The 25,005-nt window shown below is 45.8% G+C and overlaps 1 protein-coding gene across 1 annotated transcript in view; it reads left to right on the plus strand.

Moving 5' to 3' along the window:
- LOC115108763 (rho GTPase-activating protein 39-like) overlaps positions 1-25,005 on the plus strand; it is a 118,947-nt gene that overhangs the window by 74,113 nt on the left and 19,829 nt on the right. The window contains exons 4-8 of the mRNA XM_065008518.1: positions 743-803; positions 1,003-1,132; positions 6,812-7,243; positions 24,010-24,379; positions 24,620-24,886. Coding sequence (XP_064864590.1) covers positions 743-803; positions 1,003-1,132; positions 6,812-7,243; positions 24,010-24,379; positions 24,620-24,886 — 1,260 coding nt within the window. The remainder of the gene's footprint in view (positions 1-742; positions 804-1,002; positions 1,133-6,811; positions 7,244-24,009; positions 24,380-24,619; positions 24,887-25,005) is intronic.

Raw genomic sequence — 25,005 nt, forward strand, 5'->3', positions numbered from 1 at the left:
CTCCATCATCCATTATACTCCTACAGCTACAGCAGCATGGGACCCTGGGTAGGCAGTAGGCAGTCTAGTGATGGAGGGCCAGCCCTCTCATAGCTATACACATTCATAACATTATACTATGTCTGACTTAGACTGAGAGAGAGATAGAGGGGGTGTGGTGGGTGAAAGGACGAGAGAGAGAGAGAGAGAGAGAGATAGAGGGGGTGTGGTGGGTGAAAGGACGAGAGAGAGAGAGAGAGAGATAGAGGGGGTGTGGTGAGTGAAAGGACGAGAGAGAGAGATAGAGGGGGTGTGGTGAGTGAAAGGACGAGAGAGAGAGAGAGAGAGATAGAGGGGGTGTGGTGAGTGAAAGGACGAGAGAGAGAGAGAGAGAGAGAAGGTGTGTGTCTTTGTATTTGAGAAATACACACCCAGACACCGTGGTGAGCAGCTCTTTGCAGCGCCCAGCCTAGGTCCAGTAGTAGCCCAGGTCACATCAGCACCATTATCCCAGAAACCCTGGACCCACTCCAATTCACAAACCGCTGCAACAGATCCACAGATGACGCAATCTCAATTGCACTCCACACTGCCCTTTCCCACCTGGACCAAAGGAACACCTATGTGAGAATGCTGTTCATTGACTACAGCTCAGCGTTCAACACCATAGTGCCCACGAAGCTCATCACTAAGCTAAGGACTCTGGGACCAAACACTTCCCTCTGCAACTGGACCCTGGACTTTCTGACGGGCCGCCCCCCAGGTGGTAAGAGTAGGCAACAACACATCTGCCACGCTGATCCTCAACATGGGAGCCCCCAGGGGTACGTGCTTATTCCCCTCCTTTACCCCCTGTTCACCCACGACTGCGTGGCCAAACACGATTTCCAACACCATCATTAAGTTTGCTGACGACACAACAGTGGTAGGCCTGATCACCGACAACGATTAGACAGCCTATAGGGAGGAGGTCAGAGACCTGGCAGTGTAGTGCCAGGACAACAACCTCTCCCCGAATGTGAGCAAGACAAAAGGAGCTGATCGTGGACTACAGGAAAAGGCGGACCGAACAGACCCCCATTAACATCGACGGGGCTGTAGTGGAGCGGGTCAAGAGTTTCAAGTTCCTTGGTGTCCACATCATCAACAAACTGTCATGATCCAACCACACCAAAACAGTTATGAAGAGGGCACGACAACACCTTTTCCCCCTCAGAAGACTGAAAAGATTTGGCATGGGTCCCCAGATCGTCAAAAAAGGTCTATAGCTGCACCATCGAGAGCATCCTGACCAGTTACATCACTGCCTGGTATGGAAACTGCTCGTCATTTGACCGTAAAATTCCAAATCAAATCAAAATCTAATTTTGTTGGTCACATACACATGGTTAGCAGATGTTAATGCGAGTGTAGTCGAAATGCTTGTGCTTCTAATTCCGACCGTGCAGTAATATCTAACAAGTAATCTAACGATTTCACAACTACCTTATACACACAAGTGTAAAGGAATGAATAAGAATATGTACATATAAATAAATGGATGAGCGATGGCCGAACGGCATAGGCAAGATGCAGTAGATGGTATAGAGTACAGTATATACATATGAGATGAGTAATGTAGGGTATGTAAACATTATATAAAGTGTTATTGTTTAAGTGGCTAGTGATACATTTATTACATCCAATTATTAATTATTAAAGTGGCTAGAGATTGAGTCTGTATGTTGGCAGCAGCCACTCAATGTTAGTGATTGCTGTTTAACAGTGTGATGGCCTTGAGATAGAAGCTGTTTTTCAGTCTCTCGGTTCCAGCTTTGATGCACCTGTATTGACCTCGCCTTCTGGATGATAGCGGGGTAAACAGGCAGTTGCTCGGGTGGTTGTTGTCCTTGATGATCTTTTTGGCCTTCCTGTGACATCGGGTGGTGTAGGTGTCCTGAGGGGCAGGTAGTTTGCCCCCGGTGATGCGTTGTGCAGATCACACCACCCTCTGGAGAGCCTTACGGTTGTGGGTGGAGCAGTTGCCGTACCAGGCGGTGATACAGCCCAACAGGATACTCTCGATTGTGCATCTGTAAAAGTTTGTGAGTGTTATTGGTGACAAGCCAAATTTCTTCAGACTCCCGCTGTTGCGCCTTCTTCACCACGCTGTCTGTGTGGGTGGAGCATTTCAGTTTGTCTGTGACGTCTACGCCAAGGAACTTAAACTTTCCACCTTCTCCACTACTGTCCCGTTGATGTGGATAGGGGGGTGCTCCCTCTTCTGTTTCCTGAAGTTCACGATCATCTCCTTTGTTTTGTTGATGTTGAGTGTGAGGTTATTTTCCTGACACCACACTCCGAGGGCCCTCATCTCCTCCCTGTAGGCCGTCTCGTTGTTGTTGGTAATCAAGCCTATCACTGTAGTGTCGTCTGTAAACTTGATGATTGATTTGGAGGCGTGCATGGCCACGTAGTCATTGGTGAACAAGGGAGTACAGGAGAGGGCTGAGAACGCACCCTTGTGGGGCCCCAGTGTTGAGGATCAGCGGGGTGGAGATGTTGTTTCCTACCCTCACCATCTGGGGGCGGCCCGTCAGAAAGTCCAGGACCCATTTGCACAGGGCGGGGTCAAGACCCAGGGCCTCGAGCTTAATGACGAGATTGGAAGATACTATGGTGTTAAATGCTGAGCTGTAATCGATGAACAGCATTCTTACATAGGTATTCCTCTTGTCCAAATAGGTTAGGGCAGTGTGCAGTGTGATTGTGATTGCATTGTCTGTGGACCTATTGGGGCGGTAAGCAAATTGGAGTGTGTCTAGGGTGTCAGGTAGGGTGACACTACAGATGGTAGTGTGTACGGCCCAGTACATCACTGGGACCAAGCTTCCTGACATCCAGGACCTATATACTAGGCGGTGTCAGAGGAAGGCCCAAAAAGTTGTCTAAGACTCCAGCTACCCTAGTCATAGACTGTTCCCTCTGCTACCGCACGGTAAGTGGTACCGGAGCGCCACGTCTAAGACCAAAAGCCTCCTTAACAGCTTCTACCCCCAAGCCATAAGACTGCTGAACAATTAATCAAATGGCCACCCGAACTTTTACACTGACACGCCCTCCCTCTGTTTGTTTGTACACTGCTGCTACTCACTGTTTATTATCTATGCATAGTCACTTCACCCCTACCTACATGTACACTGCTGCTACTCACTGTTTATTATCTATGCATAGTCACTTCACCCCTACCTACATGTACACTGCTGCTACTCACTGTTTATTATCTATGCACAGTCACTTCACCCCTACCTACATGTACACTGCTGCTACTCACTGTTTATTATCTATGCATAGTCACTTCACCCCTACCTACATGTACACTGCTGCTACTCACTGTTTATTATCTATGCACAGTCACTTCACCCCTACCTACATGTACACTGCTGCTACTCACTGTTTATTATCTATGCATAGTCACTTCACCCCTACCTACATGTACACTGCTGCTTCTCACTGTTTATTATCTATGCACAGTCACTTCACCCCTACCTACATGTACACTGCTGCTACTCACTGTTTATTATCTATGCATAGTCACTTCACCCCTACCTACATGTACACTGCTGCTACTCACTGTTTATTATCTATGCATAGTCACTTCACCCCTACCTACATGTACAAAATAACTTGACTAACCTGTACCCCCGCACATTGACTCGTACCGGTACCCTGTGGATATAGCCACGTTATTTTTATTGTGTTAATTTTTATTTTTATTTTACAATTTTTACTTTCGTTTATTCAGTAAATATTTTCTTAACTCTTTCTTGAACTGTAAGTACCTAGGTGTCTGGCTAGACTGCAAACTCTCCTTCCAGACTCACATCAAACATCTCCAATCGAAAATCAAATCAAGAGTCGGCTTTCTATTCCGCAACAAAGCCTCCTTCACTCACGCCGCCAAGCTTACCCTAGTAAAACTGACTATCCTACCGATCCTCGATTTCGGCGATGTCATCTACAAAATGGCTTCCAACACTCTACTCAGCAAACTGGATGCAGTCTATCATAGTGCCATCCGTTTTGTCACCAAAGCACCTTATACCACCCACCACTGCGACTTGTATGCTCTAGTCGGCTGGCCCTCGCTACATATTCGTCGCCAGACCCACTGGCTCCAGGTCATCTACAAGTCCATGCTAGGTAAAGCTCCGCCTTATCTCAGTTCACTGGTCACGATGGCAACACCCATCCGTAGCACACGCTCCAGCAGGTGTATCTCACTGATCATCCCTAAAGCCAACACCTCATTTGGCCGCCTTTCGTTCCAGTACTCTGCTGCCTGTGACTGGAACGAACTGCAAAAATCGCTGAAGTTGGAGACTTTTATCTCCCTCACCAACTTCAAACATCAGCTATCCAAGCAGCTAAACGATCGCTGCAGCTGTACATAGTCTATTGGTAAATAGCCCACCCATTTTCACCTACCTCATTCCCATACTGTTTTTATACTGTTTTTTTTTATTTATTTATTTACTTTTCTGCTCTTTTGCACACCAATATCTCTACCTGTACATGACCATCTGATCATTTATCACCCCAGTGTTAATCTGCAAAATTGTATTATTCGCCTACCTCCTCATGCCTTTTGCACACATTGTATATAGACTGCCCATTTTTTTTCTACTGTGTTATTGACTTGTTAATTGTTTATTCCATGTGTAACTCTGTGTTGTCTGTTCACACTGCTATGCTTTATCTTGGCCAGGTCGCAGTTGCAAATGAGAACTTGTTCTCAACTAGTCTACCTGGTTAAATAAAGGTGAAATAAAAAATTAAAAAAATAAAAACTGCATTGTTGGTTAAGGGCTTGTAAGTAAGCATTTCACGGTAAGGTCTACAGCTGCTGTATTCGGAGCATGTGACAAGTAAAATGTGATTTGATTTGATTTGAGGTTGTCTGTGTATTATGTGGTGTGGCCTGAATAATGCAGGTTGTTGTCACATCTTACCCATGCAGCTGGCTTCCACAGGAGAGGATAGGAAGAGGCAGACTCACAGCTGTAGAGAAGCTCACATCTCAAAGCCAAAGTCATGTTTGCAAAGAGGCTCATATAAGCTTTACACTATAGAATTAGGAATTAGAATAAAATAGTAATAGGAATTAGAATAGTATTAATTTCCTGGGCCTATATCATCACATGATGCTATAAGATGTGACAACAACCTGCATTATTCAGGCCACACCACATAATACACAGACAACCTCAAATCAAATCAAATCACATTTTACCCTAACCCACCTGGACAAGAGGAATACCTATGTGAGAATGCTGTTCATCGACTACAGCTCGGCATTCAATACCATAGTACCCTCCAAGCTCGTCATCAAGCTCGAGACCCTGGGTCTCGACCCCGCCCTGTGCAACTGGGTACTGGACTTCCTGACGGGCCGCCCACAGGTGGTGAGGGTAGGCAACAACATCTCCTCCCCGCTGATCCTCAACACGGGGGCCCCACAAGGGTGCGTTCTGAGCCCTCTCCTGTACTCCCTGTTCACCCACGACTGCGTGGCCATGCACGCCTCCAACTCAATCATCAAGTTTGCGGACGACACAACAGTGGTAGGCTTGATTACCAACAACGACGAGACGGCCTACAGGGAGGAGGTGAGGGCCCTCGGAGTGTGGTGTCAGGAAAATAACCTCACACTCAACGTCAACAAAACTAAGGAGATGATTGTGGACTTCAGGAAACAGCAGAGGGAACACCCCCCCTATCCACATCAATGGATCAGTAGTGGAGAGGGTAGCAAGTTTTAAGTTCCTCGGCATACACATCACAGACAAACTGAATTGGTCCACTCACACTGACAGCGTCGTGAAGAAGGCGCAGCAGCGCCTCTTCAACCTCAGGAGGCTGAAGAAATTCGGCTTGTCACCAAAAGCACTCACAAACTTCTACAGATGCACAATCGAGAGCATCCTGGCGGGCTGTATCACCGCCTGGTACGGCAACTGCTCCGCCCTCAACCGTAAGGCTCTCCAGAGGGTAGTGAGGTCTGCACAACGCATCACCGGGGGCAAACTACCTGCCCTCCAGGACACCTACACCACCCGATGTTACAGGAAGGCCATAAAGATCATCAAGGACATCAACCACCCAAACCACTGCCTGTTCACCCCGCTATCATCCAGAAGGCGAGGTCAGTACAGGTGCATCAAAGCTGGGACCGAGAGACTGAAAAACAGCTTCTATCTCAAGGCCATCAGACTGTTAAACAGCAATCACTAACATTGAGTGGCTGCTGCCAACACACTGTCATTGACACTGACCCAACTCCAGCCACTTTAATAATGGGAATTGATGGGAAATGATGTAAATATATCACTAGCCACTTTAAACAATGCTACCTTATATAATGTTACTTACCCTACACTATTCATCTCATATGCATATGTATATACTGTACTCTAGATCATCGACTGCATTCTTATGTCACTAGCCACTTTAACTATGCCACTTTGTTTACTTTGTCTACATACTCATCTCATATGTATATACTGTACTCGATACCATCTACTGTATGCTGCTCTGTACCATCACTCATTCATATATCCTTATGTACATATTCCTTATCCCCTTACACTGTGTATAAGACAGTAGTTTTGGAATTGTTAGTTAGATTACTTGTTGGTTATCACTGCATTGTCGGAACTAGAAGCACAAGCATTTCGCTACACTCGCATTAACATCTGCTAACCATGTGTATGTGACAAATAAAATTTGATTTGATTTGATTTAGTACAGTAGTATTCATCTCTTGTCTATTCTCCTCTGTCCCCCTCTGCAGGTTGGAGTGGGTGGAGATCATAGAGCCGCGCACGCGGGAACGCATGTATGCCAATCTCCTCACCGGAGAGTGTGTGTGGGACCCCCCTCAAGGGGTACGTATTAAGAGGACAGGGGACAACCAGTGGTGGGAGCTGTTTGACCCCAACACCTCCCGCTTCTACTACTACAATGCTTCCACGCAACGCACCGTCTGGCACCGGCCTCAGGCCTGTGACATCATCCCCCTCGCCAAGCTACAGACGCTGAAGCAGCACACGGATGTTCCCTGCCCGGGAGGGGGAGGGACAGGGGGAGAAAGAGGGGGGAGGACGTCAGCTGATAACAGCCCGGGAAGGAGCAGTGCAGTCAGTAGAGAGGGGAGCACCTCATCTTCACTGGACCAGGAACTGACCGCATCAGAGAAACAGGGGAACAGAGAGGAGGCAGACAGGTAACTACATACACTACACTTCCCCTAACCATGACCCGACCACAATCTTAACTCTAACTCAACCACAGGGAGGAGGCACAGGGGTATCCAAGTCTTATACAGAACCATGACCACAACCACAAATCCTGTAGGTTCTCTGACATTCTATTTGCCCATCCCTCTCTCTCGCTCCATCTATCTCCCTCCCTCTCCTCCTCTTTCCCCCCCCCCTATTCTCTCTCTCTCTTTCTCTCTCTCTCTCTCTCTCTCTCTCTCTCTCTCTCTCTCTAACAAGTCTGTATTTTGCTCACTTGCTGTAATCTGCTTCAGTCTTCTGTGATTGGTGAAATCGCTTGGCCGGGGTCACAGTGTCCTGTAAATGTGTTCTCTGCTCTTGTCTCTGCCAGAGCTGACAAACCAGCTCTCCTCTCTCTCTCTCTCTCTCTCTATCTCTCTCACACACACACACACACACACACACACACACACACACACACACACACACGTACACGTCCACACACATTTTCAGTCAGTATGTCCCCTTAAGAGAAATTGTGTTCAGTGGTTTTCAGAGTTCATTAATAATGTCAGTGATGTTGGGCAGTGTGTGGTCGGTCCAGTACTAGTTGTTTTTGTGAGTTCCGGGCTGAGGGGGTCCAATGGGGGTCCAATGGGGCAATAGAACGAGCTCTATTTTAGTGGCCTCTGGTACAGTGCATTCGGAAAGTATTCAGCCCCATAGATTTTTTCCCACATTTTGTGACGTTACAGCCTTGTTCTACATTTGATTGAATTGTTTGTTTTCCTCATCAATCTACACACAATAAATACCCCATAATGACAAAGCAAAACAGGTTTTTAGAAATGTTTGCAAATGTATTACAAATAAAAACATTCAAACCCTTTACTCAGTATTTTGTAGAAGCACCTTTGGCAACGATTACAGCCCTCAGTCTTCTTAGGTATGACGCTACAAGCTTGGCACACCTGTATTTGGGGAGTTTCTCCCATTATTCTCTGCAGATCCTCTCAAGCTCTGTCAGGTTGGATGGGGAACATTGCTGCACAGCTATTTTCAGGTCTCTACAGAGATGTTGGATTGGGTTCAAGTCCGGGCTCTGGCTGGACCACTCAAGGACATTCAGAGACTCCTCCCATCTCCACAGAGGAACTCTGGAGCTCTGTAAGAGTGACCATCGTGTTCTTGGTTACCTCCCTGAACAAAGCCCTTCTCCCCCGATTGCTCAGTTTGGCCGGGCAGACAGCTCTAAGAAGAGTCTTGGTGGTTCCAAACTCCTTCTATTTAAGAATGATGGAGGCCACTGTGTTCTTGGGGGACCTTCAATGCTGCAGACATTTTTGGTACCCTTCCCCAGATCTGTGCGTCGACACAATCCTGTCTCTGAGCTTTACAGATAATTCCTTCGACCTAATGGCTTGATTTTTGCTCTGACATGCACTGTCAACTGTGGGACCTTATATAGTGTCATGAGAATTTTCAATCCCAATGATAATAACTATCAATCAATCAATAGCTTTGACCAATCCCCGAGGTTTGTAAGACCATGGGTATAATAATAATTAGGCAAAGACTCAGCTTATGCAAAAGATTAGTACAGTTTATTCACGAGAACATTCTGAAGTCCATTATACAAAGACATCCATTTTATAGCTGCGCACATATTTCCACACAAACAGTAGATATCCTACGCACATACTTCCACACAAACATTAGGTATCCTACGCACATACTTCCACACAAACAGTAGGTATCCTACGCACATACTTCCACACAAACAGTAGGTGAGTTTTTTCCTTCTCCATAGTTCTCACCACTGTGTATCACTACCCAGCCGACAGTTCCATTCCCCCGAGATTAGGGAAACCTTGAGAAGTACTCCCTATCATAGGTTCCTCAGAGGCTTAGCCAGGTCGGTCCAAACACAGTTGAACTGTTCTCGTTTTTTTCCGTCGGCACACACATACAAGTTCAAATCCTAAGCTACGCCTTGCTCAGACAGTCTGTGTTTTTTCCACTATACAAATACATTGTTTAATCTAATTCTAACTACAACTACATACATCATCAGATTATAATTTTATGATTCTAATCGATTTCATACAATTATAAGATTTCAGAGTTTATTTTATTTATTTATTTCACCTTTATTTACCAGGGAGGCAAGTTGAGAACAAGTTCTCATTTACAATTGCGACCTGGCCAAGATAAAGCAAAGCAGTTCGACACATACAACGACACAGAGTTACACATGGAGTAAAACAAACATACAGTCAATAATACAGTAGAAAAATAAGTATATCTACAATGTGAGCAAATGAGGTGAGATAAGGGAGGTAAAGGCAAAAAAAAGGCCATGGTGGCGAAGTAAATACAATATAGCAAGTAAAACACTGGAATGGTAGATTTGCAGTGGAAGAAAGTGCAAAGTAAAGATAGAAATAATGGGGTGCAAAGGAGCAAAAGAAATAAATACAGTAGGAGGAGGGGTAGTTGTTTAGGCTAAATTATAGATGGGCTATGTACAGGTGCAGTAATCTGTGAGCTGCTCTGACAGCTGGTGCTTAAAGCTAGTGAGGGAGATTTCCAGTTTCCAGTTTCCAGTTTCAGAGATTTTTGTAGTTCGTTCCAGTCATTGGCAGCAGAGAAATGGAAGGAGAGGTGGCCAAAGAAAGAATTGGTTTTGGGGGTATCTCTCAAGAGATATACCTGATATACCTGCTGGAGTGCGTGCTACAGGTGGGTGCTGCTATGGTGACCAGCGAGCTGAGATAAGAGGGGACTTTACCTAGCAGGGTCTTGTAGATGACCTGGAGCCAGTGGGTTTGGCGACGAGTATGAAGCGAGGGCCAGCCAACGAGAGCGTACAGGTCGCAGTGATGGGTAGAATATGGGGCTTTGGTGACAAAACGGATGGCACTGTGATAGACTGCATCCAATTTGTTGAGTAGGGTATTGGAGGCTATTTTGTAAATGACATCGCCGATGTCGAGGATCGGAAGGATGGTCAGTTTTACACGGGTATGTTTGGCAGCATGAGTGAAGGATGCTTTGTTGCGAAATAGGAAACCTATTCTAGATTTAACTTTGGATTGGAGATGTTTGATATGAGTCTGGAAGGAGAGTTTACAGTCTAACCAGACACCTACGTATTTGTAGTTGTCCACATATTCTAAGTTAGAACCGTCCAGAGTAGTTATGTTGGACGGGCGGGCAGGTGCAGGCAGCGATCGGTTGAAGAGCATGCATTTAGTTTTACTTGTATTTAAGAGCAGTTGGAGAGTTGTATGGCATTGAAGCTCGTCTGGAGGGTTGTTAACATAGTGTCCAAAGAAGGGCCAGAAGTATACAGAATGGTGTCGTCTGCGTAGAGGTAGATCAGAGACTCACCAGCAGCAAGAGCGACATCATTGATGATATACAGAGAGGAGAGCCGGTCCAAGGATTGAACCCTGTGGCACCTCCATAGAGAATGCCAGAAGCCTGGACAACAGGCCCTCCGATTTGACACACTGAACTCTATCAGAGAAGTAGTTGGTGAACCAGGCGAGGCAATCATTTGAGAAACCAAGGCTATCGAGTCTGCCGATGAGGATGTGGTGATTGACAGAGTCGAAAGCCTTGGCCAGGTCGATGAATAAATCAAATCAAATCAAATCAAATTTTATTTGTCACATACACATGGTTAGCAGATGTTAATGCGAGTGTAGCGAAATGCTTGTGCTTCTAGTTCCGACAATGCAGTGATAACCAACAAGTAATCTAACTAACAATTCCAAAACTACTGTCTTATACACAGTGTAAGGGGATAAGGAATATGTACATAAGGATATATGAATGAGTGATGGTACAGAGCAGCATACAGTAGATGGTATCGAGTACAGTATATACATATGAGATGAGTATGTAGACAAAGTAAACAAAGTGGCATAGTTAAAGTGGCTAGTGACATAAGAATGCAGTCGATGATCTAGAGTACAGTATATACATATGCATATGAGATGAATAATGTAGGGTAAGTAACATTATATAAGGTAGCATTGTTTAAAGTGGCTAGTGATATATTTACATCATTTCCCATCAATTCCCATTATTAAAGTGGCTGGAGTTGGGTCAGTGTCAATGACAGTGTGTTGGCAGCAGCCACTCAATGTTAGTGATTGCTGTTTAACAGTCTGATGGCCTTGAGATAGAAGCTGTTTTTCAGTCTCTCGGTCCCAGCTTTGATGCACCTGTACTGACCTCGCCTTCTGGATGATAGCGGGGTGAACAGGCAGTGGTTCGGGTGGTTGATGTCCTTGATGATCTTTATGGCCTTCCTGTAACATCGGGTGGTGTAGGTGTCCTGGAGGGCAGGTAGTTTGCCCCGGTGATGCGTTGTGCAGACCTCACTACCCTCTGGAGAGCCTTACGGTTGAGGGCGGAGCAGTTGCCGTACCAGGCGGTGATACAGCCCGCCAGGATGCTCTCGATTGTGCATCTGTAGAAGTTTGTGAGTGCTTTTGGTGACAAGCCGAATTTCTTCAGCCTCCTGAGGTTGAAGAGGCGCTGCTGCGCCTTCTTCACGACGCTGTCAGTGTGAGTGGACCAATTCAGTTTGTCTGTGATGTGTATGCCGAGGAACTTAAAACTTGCTACCCTCTCCACTACTGATCCATCGATGTGGATAGGGGGTGTTCCCTCTGCTGTTTCCTGAAGTCCACAATCATCTCCTTAGTTTTGTTGACGTTGAGTGTGAGGTTATTTTCCTGACACCACACTCCGAGGGCCCTCACCTCCTCCCTGTAGGCCGTCTCGTCGTTGTTGGTAATCAAGCCTACCACTGTTGTGTCGTCCGCAAACTTGATGATTGAGTTGGAGGCGTGCATGGCCACGCAGTCGTGGGTGAACAGGGAGTACAGGAGAGGGCTCAGAACGCACCCTTGTGGGGCCCCGTGTTGAGGATCAGCGGGGAGGAGATGTTGTTGCCTACCCTCACCACCTGTGGGCGGCCCGTCAGGAAGTCCAGTACCCAGTTGCACAGGGCGGGGTCGAGACCCAGGGTCTCGAGCTTGATGACGAGCTTGGAGGGTACTATGGTATTGAATGCCGAGCTGTAGTCGATGAACAGCATTCTCACATAGGTATTCCTCTTGTCCAGGTGGGTTAGGGCAGTGTGCAGTGTGGTTGAGATTGCATCGTCTGTGGACCTATTTGGGCGGTAAGCAAATTGGAGTGGGTCTAGGGTGTCAGGTAGGGTGGAGGTGATATGGTCCTTGACTAGTCTCTCAAAGCACTTCATGATGATGGAAGTGAGTGCTACGGGGCGGTAGTCGTTTAGCTCAGTTACCTTAGCTTTCTTGGGAACAGGAACAATGGTGGCCCTCTTGAAGCATGTGGGAACAGCAGACTGGTATAGGGATTGATTGAATATGTCCGTAAACACACCGGCCAGCTGGTCTGCGCATGCTCTGAGGGCGCGGCTGGGGATGCCGTCTGGGCCTGCAGCCTTGCGAGGGTTAACACGTTTAAATGTCTTACTCACCTCGGCTGCAGTGAAGGAGAGACCGCATGTTTTCGTTGCAGGCCGTGTCAGTGGCACTGTATTGTCCTCAAAGCGGGCAAAAAAGTGATTTAGTCTGCCTGGGAGCAAGACATCCTGGTCCGTGACTGGGCTGGGTTTCTTCTTGTAGTCCGTGATTGACTGTAGACCCTGCCACATGCCTCTTGTGTCTGAGCCATTGAATTGAGATTCCACTTTGTCTCTGTACTGACACTTAGCTTGTTTAATAGCCTTGCGGAGGGAATAGCTGCATTGTTTATATTCGGACATATTACCAGACACCTTGCCCTGATTAAAAGCAGTGGTTCGCGCTTTCAGTTTCACGCGAATGCTGCCATCAATCCACGGTTTCTGGTTTGGGAATGTTTTTATCGTTGCTATGGGAACGACATCTTCGACGCACGTTCTAATGAACTCGCACACCGAATCAGCGTATTCGTCAATATTTCCATCTGACGCAATACGAAACATGTCCCAGTCCACGTGATGGAAGCAGTCTTGGAGTGTGGAGTCAGCTTGGTCTGACCAGCGTTGGACAGACCTCAGCGTGGGAGCCTCTTGTTTTAGTTTCTGCCTGTAGGCAGGGATCAACAAAATGGAGTCGTGGTCAGCTTTTCCGAAAGGGGGGCGGGGCAGGGCCTTATATGCGTCGCGGAAGTTAGAGTAACAATGATCCAAGGTTTTACCACCCCTGGTTGCGCAATCGATATGCTGGTAAAATTTAGGGAGTCTTGTTTTCAGATTAGCTTTGTTAAAATCCCCAGCTACAATGAATGCAGCCTCCGGATAAATGGTTTCCAGTTTGCAAAGAGTTAAATAAAGTTCGTTCAGAGCCATCGATGTGTCTGCTTGGGGGGGATATATACGGCTGTGATTATAATCGAGGAGAATTCTCTTGGAAGATAATGCGGTCTACATTTGATTGTGAGGAATTCTAAATCAGGTGAACAGAAGGATTTGAGTTCCTGTATGTTTCCTTCATCACACCATGTCTCGTTAGTCATGAGGCATACGCCCCCGCCACTCTTCTTACCAGAAAGATGTTTGTTTCTGTCGGCGCGACGCGTGGAGAAACCCGTTGGCTGCACCGCCTCGGATAGCGTCTTCCCAGTAAGCCATGTTTCTGTGAAGCAGAGAACGTTGCAGTCTCTGATGTCCCTCTGGAATGCTACCCTTGCTCGGATTTCGTCAACCTTGTTGTCAAGAGACTGGACATTGGCAAGAAGAATGCTGGGGAGTGGTGCGCGATGTGCCCTTTTTCGGAGTCTGACCAGAACACCGCCTCGTTTCCCTCTTTTTCGGAGTCGTTTCCTTGGGTCGCTGCATGCGATCCATTCCGTTGTCCTGTTTGTAAGGCAGAACACCGGATCCGCGTCGCGGAAAACATATTCTTGGTCGTACTGATGGTGAGTTGGCGCTGATCTTATATTCAGTAGTTCTTCTCGACTGTATGTAATGAAACCTAAGATGACCTGGGGTACTAATGTAAGAAATAACACGTAAAAAAACAAAAAACTGCATAGTTTCCTAGGAACGCGAAGCGAGGCGGCCATCTCAGTCGGCGCCGGAAGTACGCCATCTCAGTCGGCGCCGGGAATACGGCTGCACAGTATTGTTTCTTATTGATGGCGGTTAAGATATCGTTTAGGACCTTGAGCGTGGCTGAGGTGCACCCATGACCAGCTCTGAAACCAGATTGCATAGCGGAGAAGGTATGGTAGGATTCGAAATGGTCGGTAATCTGTTTGTTGACTTGACTTTCGAAGACCTTAGAAAGGCAGGGTAGGATAGATATAGGTCTGTAGAGGGGAATTATGTTATCATTATCTTTCAACATATACATTATTTTATCATATAGACAGGTGTGTGCCTTTCCAAATCATGTCCAATCAATTGAATTTACCACAGGTGGACTCCAATCAAGTTGTAGAAACATCTCAAGGATGATCAATGGAAACAGGATGCACCTGAGCTCAATTTTGAGTCTCATAGCAAAGGGGCTGAATACTTATGTAAATAAGGTATTTCTGTTTCTAACAACCTGTTTTCACTTTGTCATTATGGGGTATTGTGTGTATATTGATGAGTAAAAAAAAAAGTTAAATCAATTTTAGGAAAAGTCTGTAACGTAACAAAATGTGGAAAAGGGAAGTGGTCTGAATACTTGACATTAGCTTTTATAACCATGGACAAATAATTATGTTGTATGTTGAATAGCAATGGGACATAGGAGATTGACTTTGTTCAGTAGGTTCTACACATTTTATAAACTAGTCAACACTTGCTGTTAGGTCGTCAATCAAAGCACACTAAATAGCCTATGCGCCCCAACTCCGTGGCCTATTAAACACACAAAATAAAATGAATGTGCCACAAAACAATAATTAAGTGGATTTCAACTAATTGTTTCCACTTACATTACATGGGATGTGTAAATTGACTCACAGGAGACAATGAAGAAGCATCATGCTCTCCCTCCTCTGTGAAAGGAAATTCGACTACAACCAGCCCCAGCATACAAAAATAAAACGGATACCGAGAGGCGGGACAGACAGCAGACTGACAAACCAGCAGTTTCCCTGTCACCCCTCGCTTTGTGACTGGAAGACGCCTGTCCTAGATCACTAGATCTATATCGTTAATTCTAGCGGGAGAAGGCTATACAGACTTTTATGACTTGCGAATTTAAGCTTTTTTTGGGCTCACGAGTGGCGCAGCGGTTTAAGGCACTGCATCTCAGTGCTAGAGGTATCACTACAGACACCTTGATTCGAATCCAGGCTGTATCACAACCGACCCTGATTGGGAGTCCCATAGAGCAGCGCACAATTGGCCCAGCATCGTCCGGGTTTGGCCGGTGTAGGCCGTCATTTTAAAGAGTTTGTTCTTAACTGACTTGCCTAGTTAAATAAAGGTTTTTAAAAAATATTTTTTTAAATATATGAAACAAAGCCTAGTCTATTTATGAAGTGGAAAAAGTAGACAGCTATTTATGGAAAACACTGTGGTTTGTCTCCAAGATGGATTGTGGGTATTGACCTTGAGGTCCACAGAAAAAGACAAGGATTCCATTTAGAAACAATGGAGAGAGAGAGAGAGAGAGAGAGAGAGAGAGAGAGACGTTTGAAGAGATGGTCTTTGAGCCATCCTATTTCCCACTATGTCACTGTCTGCCCAGTAGTGTGTTTGTGTGTCAGGATTTCCATTAGCCGGTAATAGCCGGCTGTATTTACATCTGCTGGAAATACCAGTAGCTGTAAATACATTTGACCAGTCATGCTTATTGGTCTATAGGTTCATTTGCATAATTTTATGGAATTAAATTGGTGTGTATGTATACAGATACATAGTCTATGAGCGGAAAATCTGCCAGACAGCGCGAGAGCTGCTGCTACAGCTTCTCCAACAGCTCATTCGTTGCTGCTGGAGTGAAGCATGTGCTTTTATAAGCCCAATCATTGTGTAACAATTCTGAATGTAATCACGTGTTAAAAACAGTTTTGATACCCACGATTAAAAAGAGCTACTATTTTTATTTCTCAACTGGTAATTGAAGCGTGCTTTCCATTCGCCGTTCAAGTGCATATAGCCAACGGTAGGCAGGCTTCAGCGTGTCACACACCACTTTGCAATGAGCTGGAGGCAGTTTTGAAAACTTAAAACATATACTTAATTGTTTGAAACCTGAATGTTTTACTTCATATTATGAGGCATGTCTTACCTTGCTTCAAAGTCAAATCCAATCATAGAAACGGGGAGGCGATTATTTTATAAAGACTTCCATATGCCATTGAAACCAGTAGCCTATTTCTCTCATGTTCTATTGGTTTTCAAATCAACTTTATTTCAATGTTCAGTAGTCAAAGGCACAATCCTAGTCATATTAGTAACCCATGCTAGTTGTTGCATCTTTAGATCTCCCCTCTTTCAAAATCTCGAATGCATATTTTCATCTCGGTCACATGAAACCGCTCGCATGTGCGCTGTGCTTTTGACAACTGTGTTTTCCCGCTAATGCATTATGGAAGGAACATGCGAGCATAGCCTACTGCCTATTGCTGCACTTATAATGTGAAGAAGCAATAGTTTATCAACATTTGAAGTAAGACGTTCTGATCTGTTGCATCAGCCTCATTGTTTTTGAACGTTTATTTACATTTGGATGTATCCTAGGCCTAGTGGTTGTATGAATCTGGGATCTATCGTCCCACAACCGTCCCAGAGTCTGTTTGATATAGGCTGTTTCTTTCTCGCACAGAACTACAAGCTGACCAATAGAATAGGTCAACTTTTTTACTATGGAGGAAAGTAGATTGACATAGGCTAGTGATTTTGCTGTTTGTTACTCGTCTTGTTGGCTGAAGAAAAGTAAATGTGGACAGTTATTCTAACATCTTCAAAGTGTACATTGGAATTCAGTAAGAAGGATGCACGGCGTTGCACCCTCAACTTGCATGTTCTGTTAAGATGAATTACCATAATCTAAATGGGATTCTGTCATTCTGAGCACAGTGGTGGACGCCTGAATCAGGTTACGAGACCCAATGCATATGGGTCCGGTCATTTCTCAAATGTCCGTTAAATAAAAATGCTGCCTTAACCAACAATGCAGTTTTATGAAAAATACCTAAAGAAAAATAAGAAATAAAAGTAACAAATAATTAAAGAGCAGCAGTAAAATAACAGTAGTGAGGCTATATACAGGGGGAACCGGTACAGAGTCAATGTGTGGGGGCACCGGTTAGTGGAGGTTTTTCTGCAGTGCTGTGGAGTTCAGTCTTCCTGAAGGTCCAGCATATTGATGAACAGATCCATAATGCATTGTATACACTAAGCCTGTGTGTGTGTGTGTGTGTGTGTGTGTGTGTGTGTGTGTGTGTGTGTGTGTGTGTGTGTGTGTGTGTGTGTGTGTGTGTGTGTGTGTGTGTGTGCGTGCGTGCGTGCGTGCGTGCGTGTGTGTGTGTCTGTGTGTGTGTGTGTCTGTGCGTGCGTGCGTGCGTGCGTGTGTGTGTGTGTGTGTCAGATCCATAATGTATGTGGAGAAAGCCAGATCTCACAGCCATCTGGAGTTGATCTTCAGAAGCAGAGAAGCGACAGACTGCAGCTGTCAGCCCAACCTGCCTGCCCTCACCTGAACACATACACATCACCCACTCTCTTCTCCGTCTCCTGCTGGGTTTGTGCTCATACAGTACGTGTGTCTGATGTCCATCAAATGATGCAGGTGCTCCAAATTCCCCTTTGATTTGACGTAATTTTAAGAGTTGGTTGATGACAGGTTGGTTGATCATATTGATTGAGTTAATTAAATCGTTGCAGTGGCTAAAGCCACGCCCAGTCAATACACCTGGTGTTCAACCTTCCTAAGTTCTCCCATGTCACCCCACTCCTCCGCACACTCCACTGGCTTCCAGTCGAAGCTCGCATCATCTTCAAGTCCATGGTGCTTGCCTACGGAGCAGCAAGGGGAACTTCCCCTCCTTACCTTCAGGCTATGTTCAAACCCTACATCCCAACCGGAACACTCCATTCCTCCACCTCTGGTCTCTTGGCCCTCCCCTACAGGAGGGCAGCTCCCGCTCAGCCCAGTCAAAGCTCTTCTCTGTCCTGGCACCCCAATGGTGAAACAAGCTCTCCCCTAAAATCAGGACAGCGGAGTACCTGCCCATCTTTCGAAAACATCTGAAACCCTACCTCTTTGAAGAGTACCTTAAATGACTCTCATTGTACCCCCCAGTGTGGAGGGAGAGATTAAGAGGAACATAATTCATTGATTGGATTTATATAGCACTTTTAGAACTCAAAGCGCTTTACACAGTCAGGGGGAAACTCACCTCATCCACCACCAATGTGTGGCACCTACATGGATAATGCACTGCAACCATTTTTGTGACAGAATGCTCACAACAGATCATTTAGAGAGGTGAGGAGTGATATATGCCAATTAGGAATGAGGGGGATGATGGAATGGGGCCAGGTTGAGAATTTAGCCATGACACCGGGATTAACACCCCTACTTTTTATAATAAAGTGCCATGCGATTTTTTTATGACCACAGAGAGTCATTCCATCCGTTTAACGTCCCATCCGAAACCCTACACAAGGCAATGTCCCCTTCACTGCTCTGGGATCACCTTGGACCAGAGTGCCCCCTACTGGCCCTCCAACACCACTTCCAGCAGCATCTGGTCTCCCATCCAGGGACTGAACAGGCCCAACCCTGCTTATCTTCAGAGGCAAGTCAGCAGTGGGATGCAGGGTGTAAATTGATTTGAAGGTCAAATGTATAGGAATAATGTATGGATAGGGAAAGGAGGAACAATGTTCACTTTATACTGATTTTCTAGGGAGAGAGGGAAAGAGAGAGAGATTTAAAGAGCTGGATGGAAGGAGAGAAGACAGGCAAGGGAGTGACAGAGAGGCCAGGAGGGAGAACAAGAGATGATAGAAGAGATGTGAAGAGAGGGAGCGAGGGGGGGGAAAAAGAGTAGAGGTGGTTTTGTATCTAATGGCTCCCAAGCACAGTGTGGTCTAACCCAACATACACAACCCTGTAATCCTTAATCCTACCCCCTCAATACACACACACACACACACACACACACACACACACACACACACACACACACACACAGAGCATGGAACTATTGAAGCCGAGGGTGGCTAGAGCTGCAATCGATTTCACACCTTTTTCTCTCTCTCTTTCTCTGCCTTTCAATTTCAATTCAATTCAAGGTTCTTTATTGGCATGGAAAACATGTGTTAACATTGCCAAAGCAAGCGAGGTAGATCATATACAAAAGTGAAATAAACAATAAAAATTAACAGTAAACATTACACATACAGAAGTTTCAAAACAATAAAGTCGTTACAAATGTCATATTACGTATATATACAGTGTTGTAACAATGTACAAATGGTTAAGGTTACATAAGGGAAAATAAATAAGCATAAATATGGGTTGTATTTACAATGTTTGTTCTTCACTGGTTGGCCTTTTCTTGTGGGACAGGTCACAAATCTTGCTGCTGTGATGGCACACTGGAATTTCACCCAGTAGATATGGGAGTTTATCAAAATTGGGATTGTTTTCGAATTATTTGTGGATCTGTGTAATCTGAGGGAAATATGTGTCTCTAATATGGTCATACATTGGACAGGAGGTTAGGAAGTGCAGCTCAGTTTCCACCTCATTTTGTGGGCAGTGTAGCCTGTCTTCTCTTGAGAGCCATGTCTGTACATAGTCAAAGCTTTCCTTAAGTTTGGGTCAGTCACAGTGGTCAGGTATTCTGCCACTATGTACTCTCTGTTTAGGGCCAAATAGCATTCTAGTTTGCTCTGTTTTTTTGTTAATTCTTTCCAATGTGTCAAGTAATTATCTTTTTGTTTTCTCATGATTTGATTGGGTCTAATTGTGCTGCTGTCCTGGGGCTCTGTGGGAGGTGTTTGTGTTTGTGAACAGAGCCCCAGGACCAGCTTGCTTAGGGGACTCTTCTCCAGCTTAATCTCTCTGTAGGTGATGGCTTTGTTATGGAAGGTTTGGGAATCGCTTCCTTTTAGGTGGTTGTAGAATTTAATGGCTCTTTTCTGGATTTTGATAATTAGTGGGTATCGGCCTAATTCTGCTCTGCATGCATTATTTGGTGTTCTACGTTGTACACGGAGGATATTTTTGCAGAATTCTGTGTGCAGAGTCTCAATTTGGTGTTTGTCCCATTTTGTGAAGTCTTGGTTGGTGAGCGGACCCCAGACCTCACAACCATAAAGGGCAATGGGCTCTATGACTGATTCAAGTAATTGGTATGTTGAAATTTATGGTCCTTTTGATGGCATAGAATGCCCTTCTTGCCTTGTCTCTCAGATCGTTCACAGCTTTGTGGAAGTTACCTGTGGCGCTGATGTTTAGGCCAAGGTATGTATAGTTTTTTGTGTGTCTAGATGGAATTTGTATTTGTGGTCCTGGTGACTGGACCTTTTTTGGAACACCATTATTTTGGTCTTACTGAGATTTACTGTCAGGGCCCAGGTCTGACAAAATCTGTGCATAAGATCTAGGTGCTGCTGTAGGCCCTCCTTGGTTGGTGACAGAAGCACCAGATCATCAGCAAACAGCAGACATTTGACTTCGGATTCTAGTAGGGTGAGGCCAGGTGCTGCAGACCTTTCTAGTGCCTGCGCCAATTCGTTGATATATATGTTGGGTGGGTGGGGCTTAAGCTGCATCCCTGTCTAACCCCACGACCCTGTGTGAAGAAATGTGTGTGTTTTTTGCCAATTTTAACGGCACACTTGTCGTTTGTGTACATGGATTTTATAATGTCGTATGTTTTACCCCCAACACCACTTTCCATCAGTTTGTATAGCAGACCCTCATGCCAAATTGAGAAGAAGGCTTTTTTTAAATCAACAAAGCATGAGAAGACTTTGCCTTTGTTTTGGTTTGTATGGTTGTCAATTAGGGTGTGCAGGGTGAATACATGGTCTGTTGTACGGTAATTTGGTAAAAAGCCAATTTGACATTTGCTCAGTACATTGTTTTCATTGAGGAAGTGTACGAGTCTGCTGTTAATGATAATGCAGAGGATTTTTCCAAGGTTACTGTTGACACATATTCCACGGTAGTTATTGGGGTCAAATTTGTCTCCACTTTTGTGGATTGGGGTGATCAGTCCTTGGTTCCAAATATTGGGGAAGATGCCAGAGCTAAGGATGATGTTAAAGAGTTTTAGTATAGCCAATTGGAATTTGTTGTCTGTATATTTGATCATTTCATTGAGGATACCATCAACACCACAGGCCTTTTTGGGTTGGAGGGTTTTTATTTTGTCCTGTAACTCATTCAACGTAATTGGAGAATCCAGTGGGTTCTGGTAGTCTTTAATAGTTGATTCTAAGATCTGTATTTGATCATGTATATGTTTTTGCTCTTTATTCTTTGTTATAGAGCCAAAAAGATTGGAGAAGTGGTTTACCCATACATCTCCATTTTGGATAGATAATTATTCGTGTTGTTGTTTGTTTAGTGTTTTCCAATTTTCCCAGAAGTGGTTAGAGTCTATGGATTCTTCAATTACATTGAACTGATTTCTGACGTGCTGTTCCTTCTTTTTCCGTAGTGTATTTCTGTATTGTTTTAGTGATTCACCATAGTGAAGGCGTAGACTCAGGTTTTCCGGGTCTTCTGGGATTTTTGCATTCTTCATCAAACCATTTGTCATTGTTGTTAATTTTCTTCGGTTTTCTATTTGAGATTATTAGATTTGATAGGGAAGCTGAGAGGTCAAATATACTGTTAAGATTTTCTACTGCCAAGTTTACACCTTCACTATTACAGTGGAACGTTTTACCCAGGAAATTGTCTAAAAGGGATTGAATTTGTTGTTGCCTAATTGTTTTTTGGTAGGTTTCCAAACTGCATTCCTTCCATCTATAGCATTTATTAATGTTACTCAGTTCCTTTGGCTTTGATGCCTCATGATTGAGTATTGCTCTGTTTAAGTAGACTGTGATTTTGCTGTGGTCTGATAGGGGTGTCAGTGGGCTGACTGTGAACGCTCTGAGAGACTCTGGGTTGAGGTCAGTGATAAAGTAGTCTACAGTACTACTGCCAAGAGATGAGCTATAGGTGTACCTACCATAGGAGTCCCCTCGAATCCTACCATTGACTATGTACATACCCAGCGTGCGACAGAGCTGCAGGAGTTGTGACCCGTTTTTGTTGGTTGTGTTGTCATAGTTGTGCCTAGGGGGGCATATGTGGGAGGGAATGCTGTCACCTCCAGGCAGGTGTTTGTCCCCCTGTGTGCTGAGGGTGTCAGGTTCTTGTCCGGTTCTGGCATTTAGGTCGCCACAGACTAGTACATGTCCCTGGGCCTGGAAATTATTGATTTCCCCCTCTAGGATGGAGAAGCTGTCTTCATTAAAATATGGGGATTCTAGTGGGGGGATATAGGTAGCACACAGGAGGACATTTTTCTCTGTTAGGATCATTTCCTTTTGAATTTCTAGCCAAATGTAGAATGTTCCTGTTTTGATTAATTTAATGGAGTAAGTTAGGTCTGCTCTATACCAAATTAGCATACCCCCTGAGTCCCTTCCCTGTTTCACACCTGGTAGTTTGGTGGATGGGACTACCAGCTCTCTGTAACCTAGAGGGCAACCAGTGGGTCTGTCTCCTCTATACCACGTTTCTTGCAGGATGACAATGTCTGTATTACCGATTTCTTTGGTGAAGTCTGGGTTTCTGCTCTTTAAGCCAAAGGCAGATGACCTCAGGCCTTGGATATTCCAGGATGATATAGTGAAGGCTTTTTGTTCCAGAGTGTCCAATGTTGTTTGTCGTGGTTTGGCCTCAGGCCAGTAAGAGTGAGCAGAGCCTGCTGAGCATCTGGTAAATGCCATTGGCTTGGGCGAGTGTGAGAGTGGGGGTTGGGACTGTTTACCCGCTCACTACCTGGGCGTATGTGTGGCTTCCATGTTGAGGCCCTCTTTGCGGGGGTGGGGTGCATGGGGTGGGCAGGAGGGGCATAGTTCTGATCTGAGGGGGCCTAAATGGGGTGTGGGCATGGTTGACGTGGGGGGGTGTTAATTGGTTGGGGTGGGGGTGTGGATGTGTCTGGGTGTGCTGTGGTCTAGATGTAATTCCTCTTGGCGTGGGTCCTCTATGTGTAGGTCCAGGGGGGGTCCTGCAGGTCTGGGAGGGTGTCTCGCTGGTCTGGGTGGGGTGTCTATTGATCTGTTGCTCCTGTGTGAAGTGTTGGGGATACGTTTGAGAGCGATGTCGTCTAGAGTTCGGGCAAAGGTGGGCACTGCTGCCTTGTAGAGGTGGACCTGGTCATAGAGGCTGTTCAAGTCCAGGGTGGAGTGGTGGGCCAGGAAAACATTTGGTTTTGAGGCACAGTCACGGGAAATACTTGCGTTTACCCGCTGTATTGTGGCAGGGTGGAAGTCTTTTCGTGGTAGCAGGGTGGAGATAACCACTTGTGTGTTGGGGAAAGTAGAAGAAGCCTTTTCAATCACTCCCTTCAGTGCTGTGGACACCCTTTCCTGCTGTGCTCTCAGGTCGTTTGTGCCTGTGTGTATTATTATGTGGCTGGGTGAGCCTAGTTGGGCCTCAGACAGAAGGTCGAGGGCGCGCTGGGTGTTTGGACACCAGAGTTTAGACACACTGTGTTTGGGAAAAAGTTTTCTCTCTCTCACTCTACCTCTCTCTGCCTCCCCCCTTAGAACATCTCCGTTCAGATGGAACACAGGTACCAAGGAGAGGATGCTGATCAAGGTGACAGACAGAGAACCCAGCTTCCTCTCTCACCAGGGGAACGGTTACTCCCCCTGCGACCCCCCTACCCTCACCCCCGCACCTGGCACCGGCACCGCCTCCCGTACCCGCCGTTCCTCTGGAGGCCCCGCCACCCCTGACACCGGCCCCGACGGCTCTCCAATCCTCTACGTCGACCGCCGCCAGTCGCCCTTCCTGAAACGTGCGGAGCTAGGGGGCGGAGGTAACAGGACACACCGTCGCCCCTCGGCCGACTCACAGCCCCCCTCCCCCCGCTACGCCTACGAACCACCCCTCTACGAGGAGCCCCCCTCGGAGGTATGTCACTCCAACATAGTTACAGAAACACGTTCATTAAACATGTAAAAACACACCTCTTTCAGCTAGTCTATGGTATGCTCTGTGATTGACTCTGTTTGACTTGCCTCTTTGTGTCTTTCCCAGTGTCCCTGTGTGATCGGTCTTGTTATGATTGATTTTAATTGCACTAGGATTTGATTGTCGCCTGTCTTTTCTGTGTGCACTTTTTGGGATACTTATTGTTTTTTATGATTCTAGTTCCAGCCCCCGCCCATCTACGAGGAACCGCCCACAGACGTGATGCACCACCTGGGCTCTGACTCCTCCTTGCTGTATGGCACAGGAAAGTCCCCGGCCCGGGGAAAGCCCTCCTCGGCGACGCCCCTCTATCACTCTCCCAAACAGAGCCACTCCCCCTACGGCCAGCTGGTGCTGACCAGACAGAAGTGTCCAGAGAAGACCCAGAGTCTGGAGTACAGCCCTGCTGGGAAGGAGTATGTCAAACAGCTGGTCTACGTGGAACAGGTAGGTAGTCTAGGAGGGTTGCCGGCTCGAACCCATGTCTGACAGTAGGACGGTAACTGGAAGGTTGCTGGCACCAGTTGGACATTCGTGTACATTATTCAATAAAGTCATCTTCTTCC

Source organism: Oncorhynchus nerka, linkage group LG24 (genome assembly GCF_034236695.1).
Source record: "Oncorhynchus nerka isolate Pitt River linkage group LG24, Oner_Uvic_2.0, whole genome shotgun sequence".
Lineage (NCBI taxonomy): Eukaryota > Metazoa > Chordata > Actinopteri > Salmoniformes > Salmonidae > Oncorhynchus > Oncorhynchus nerka.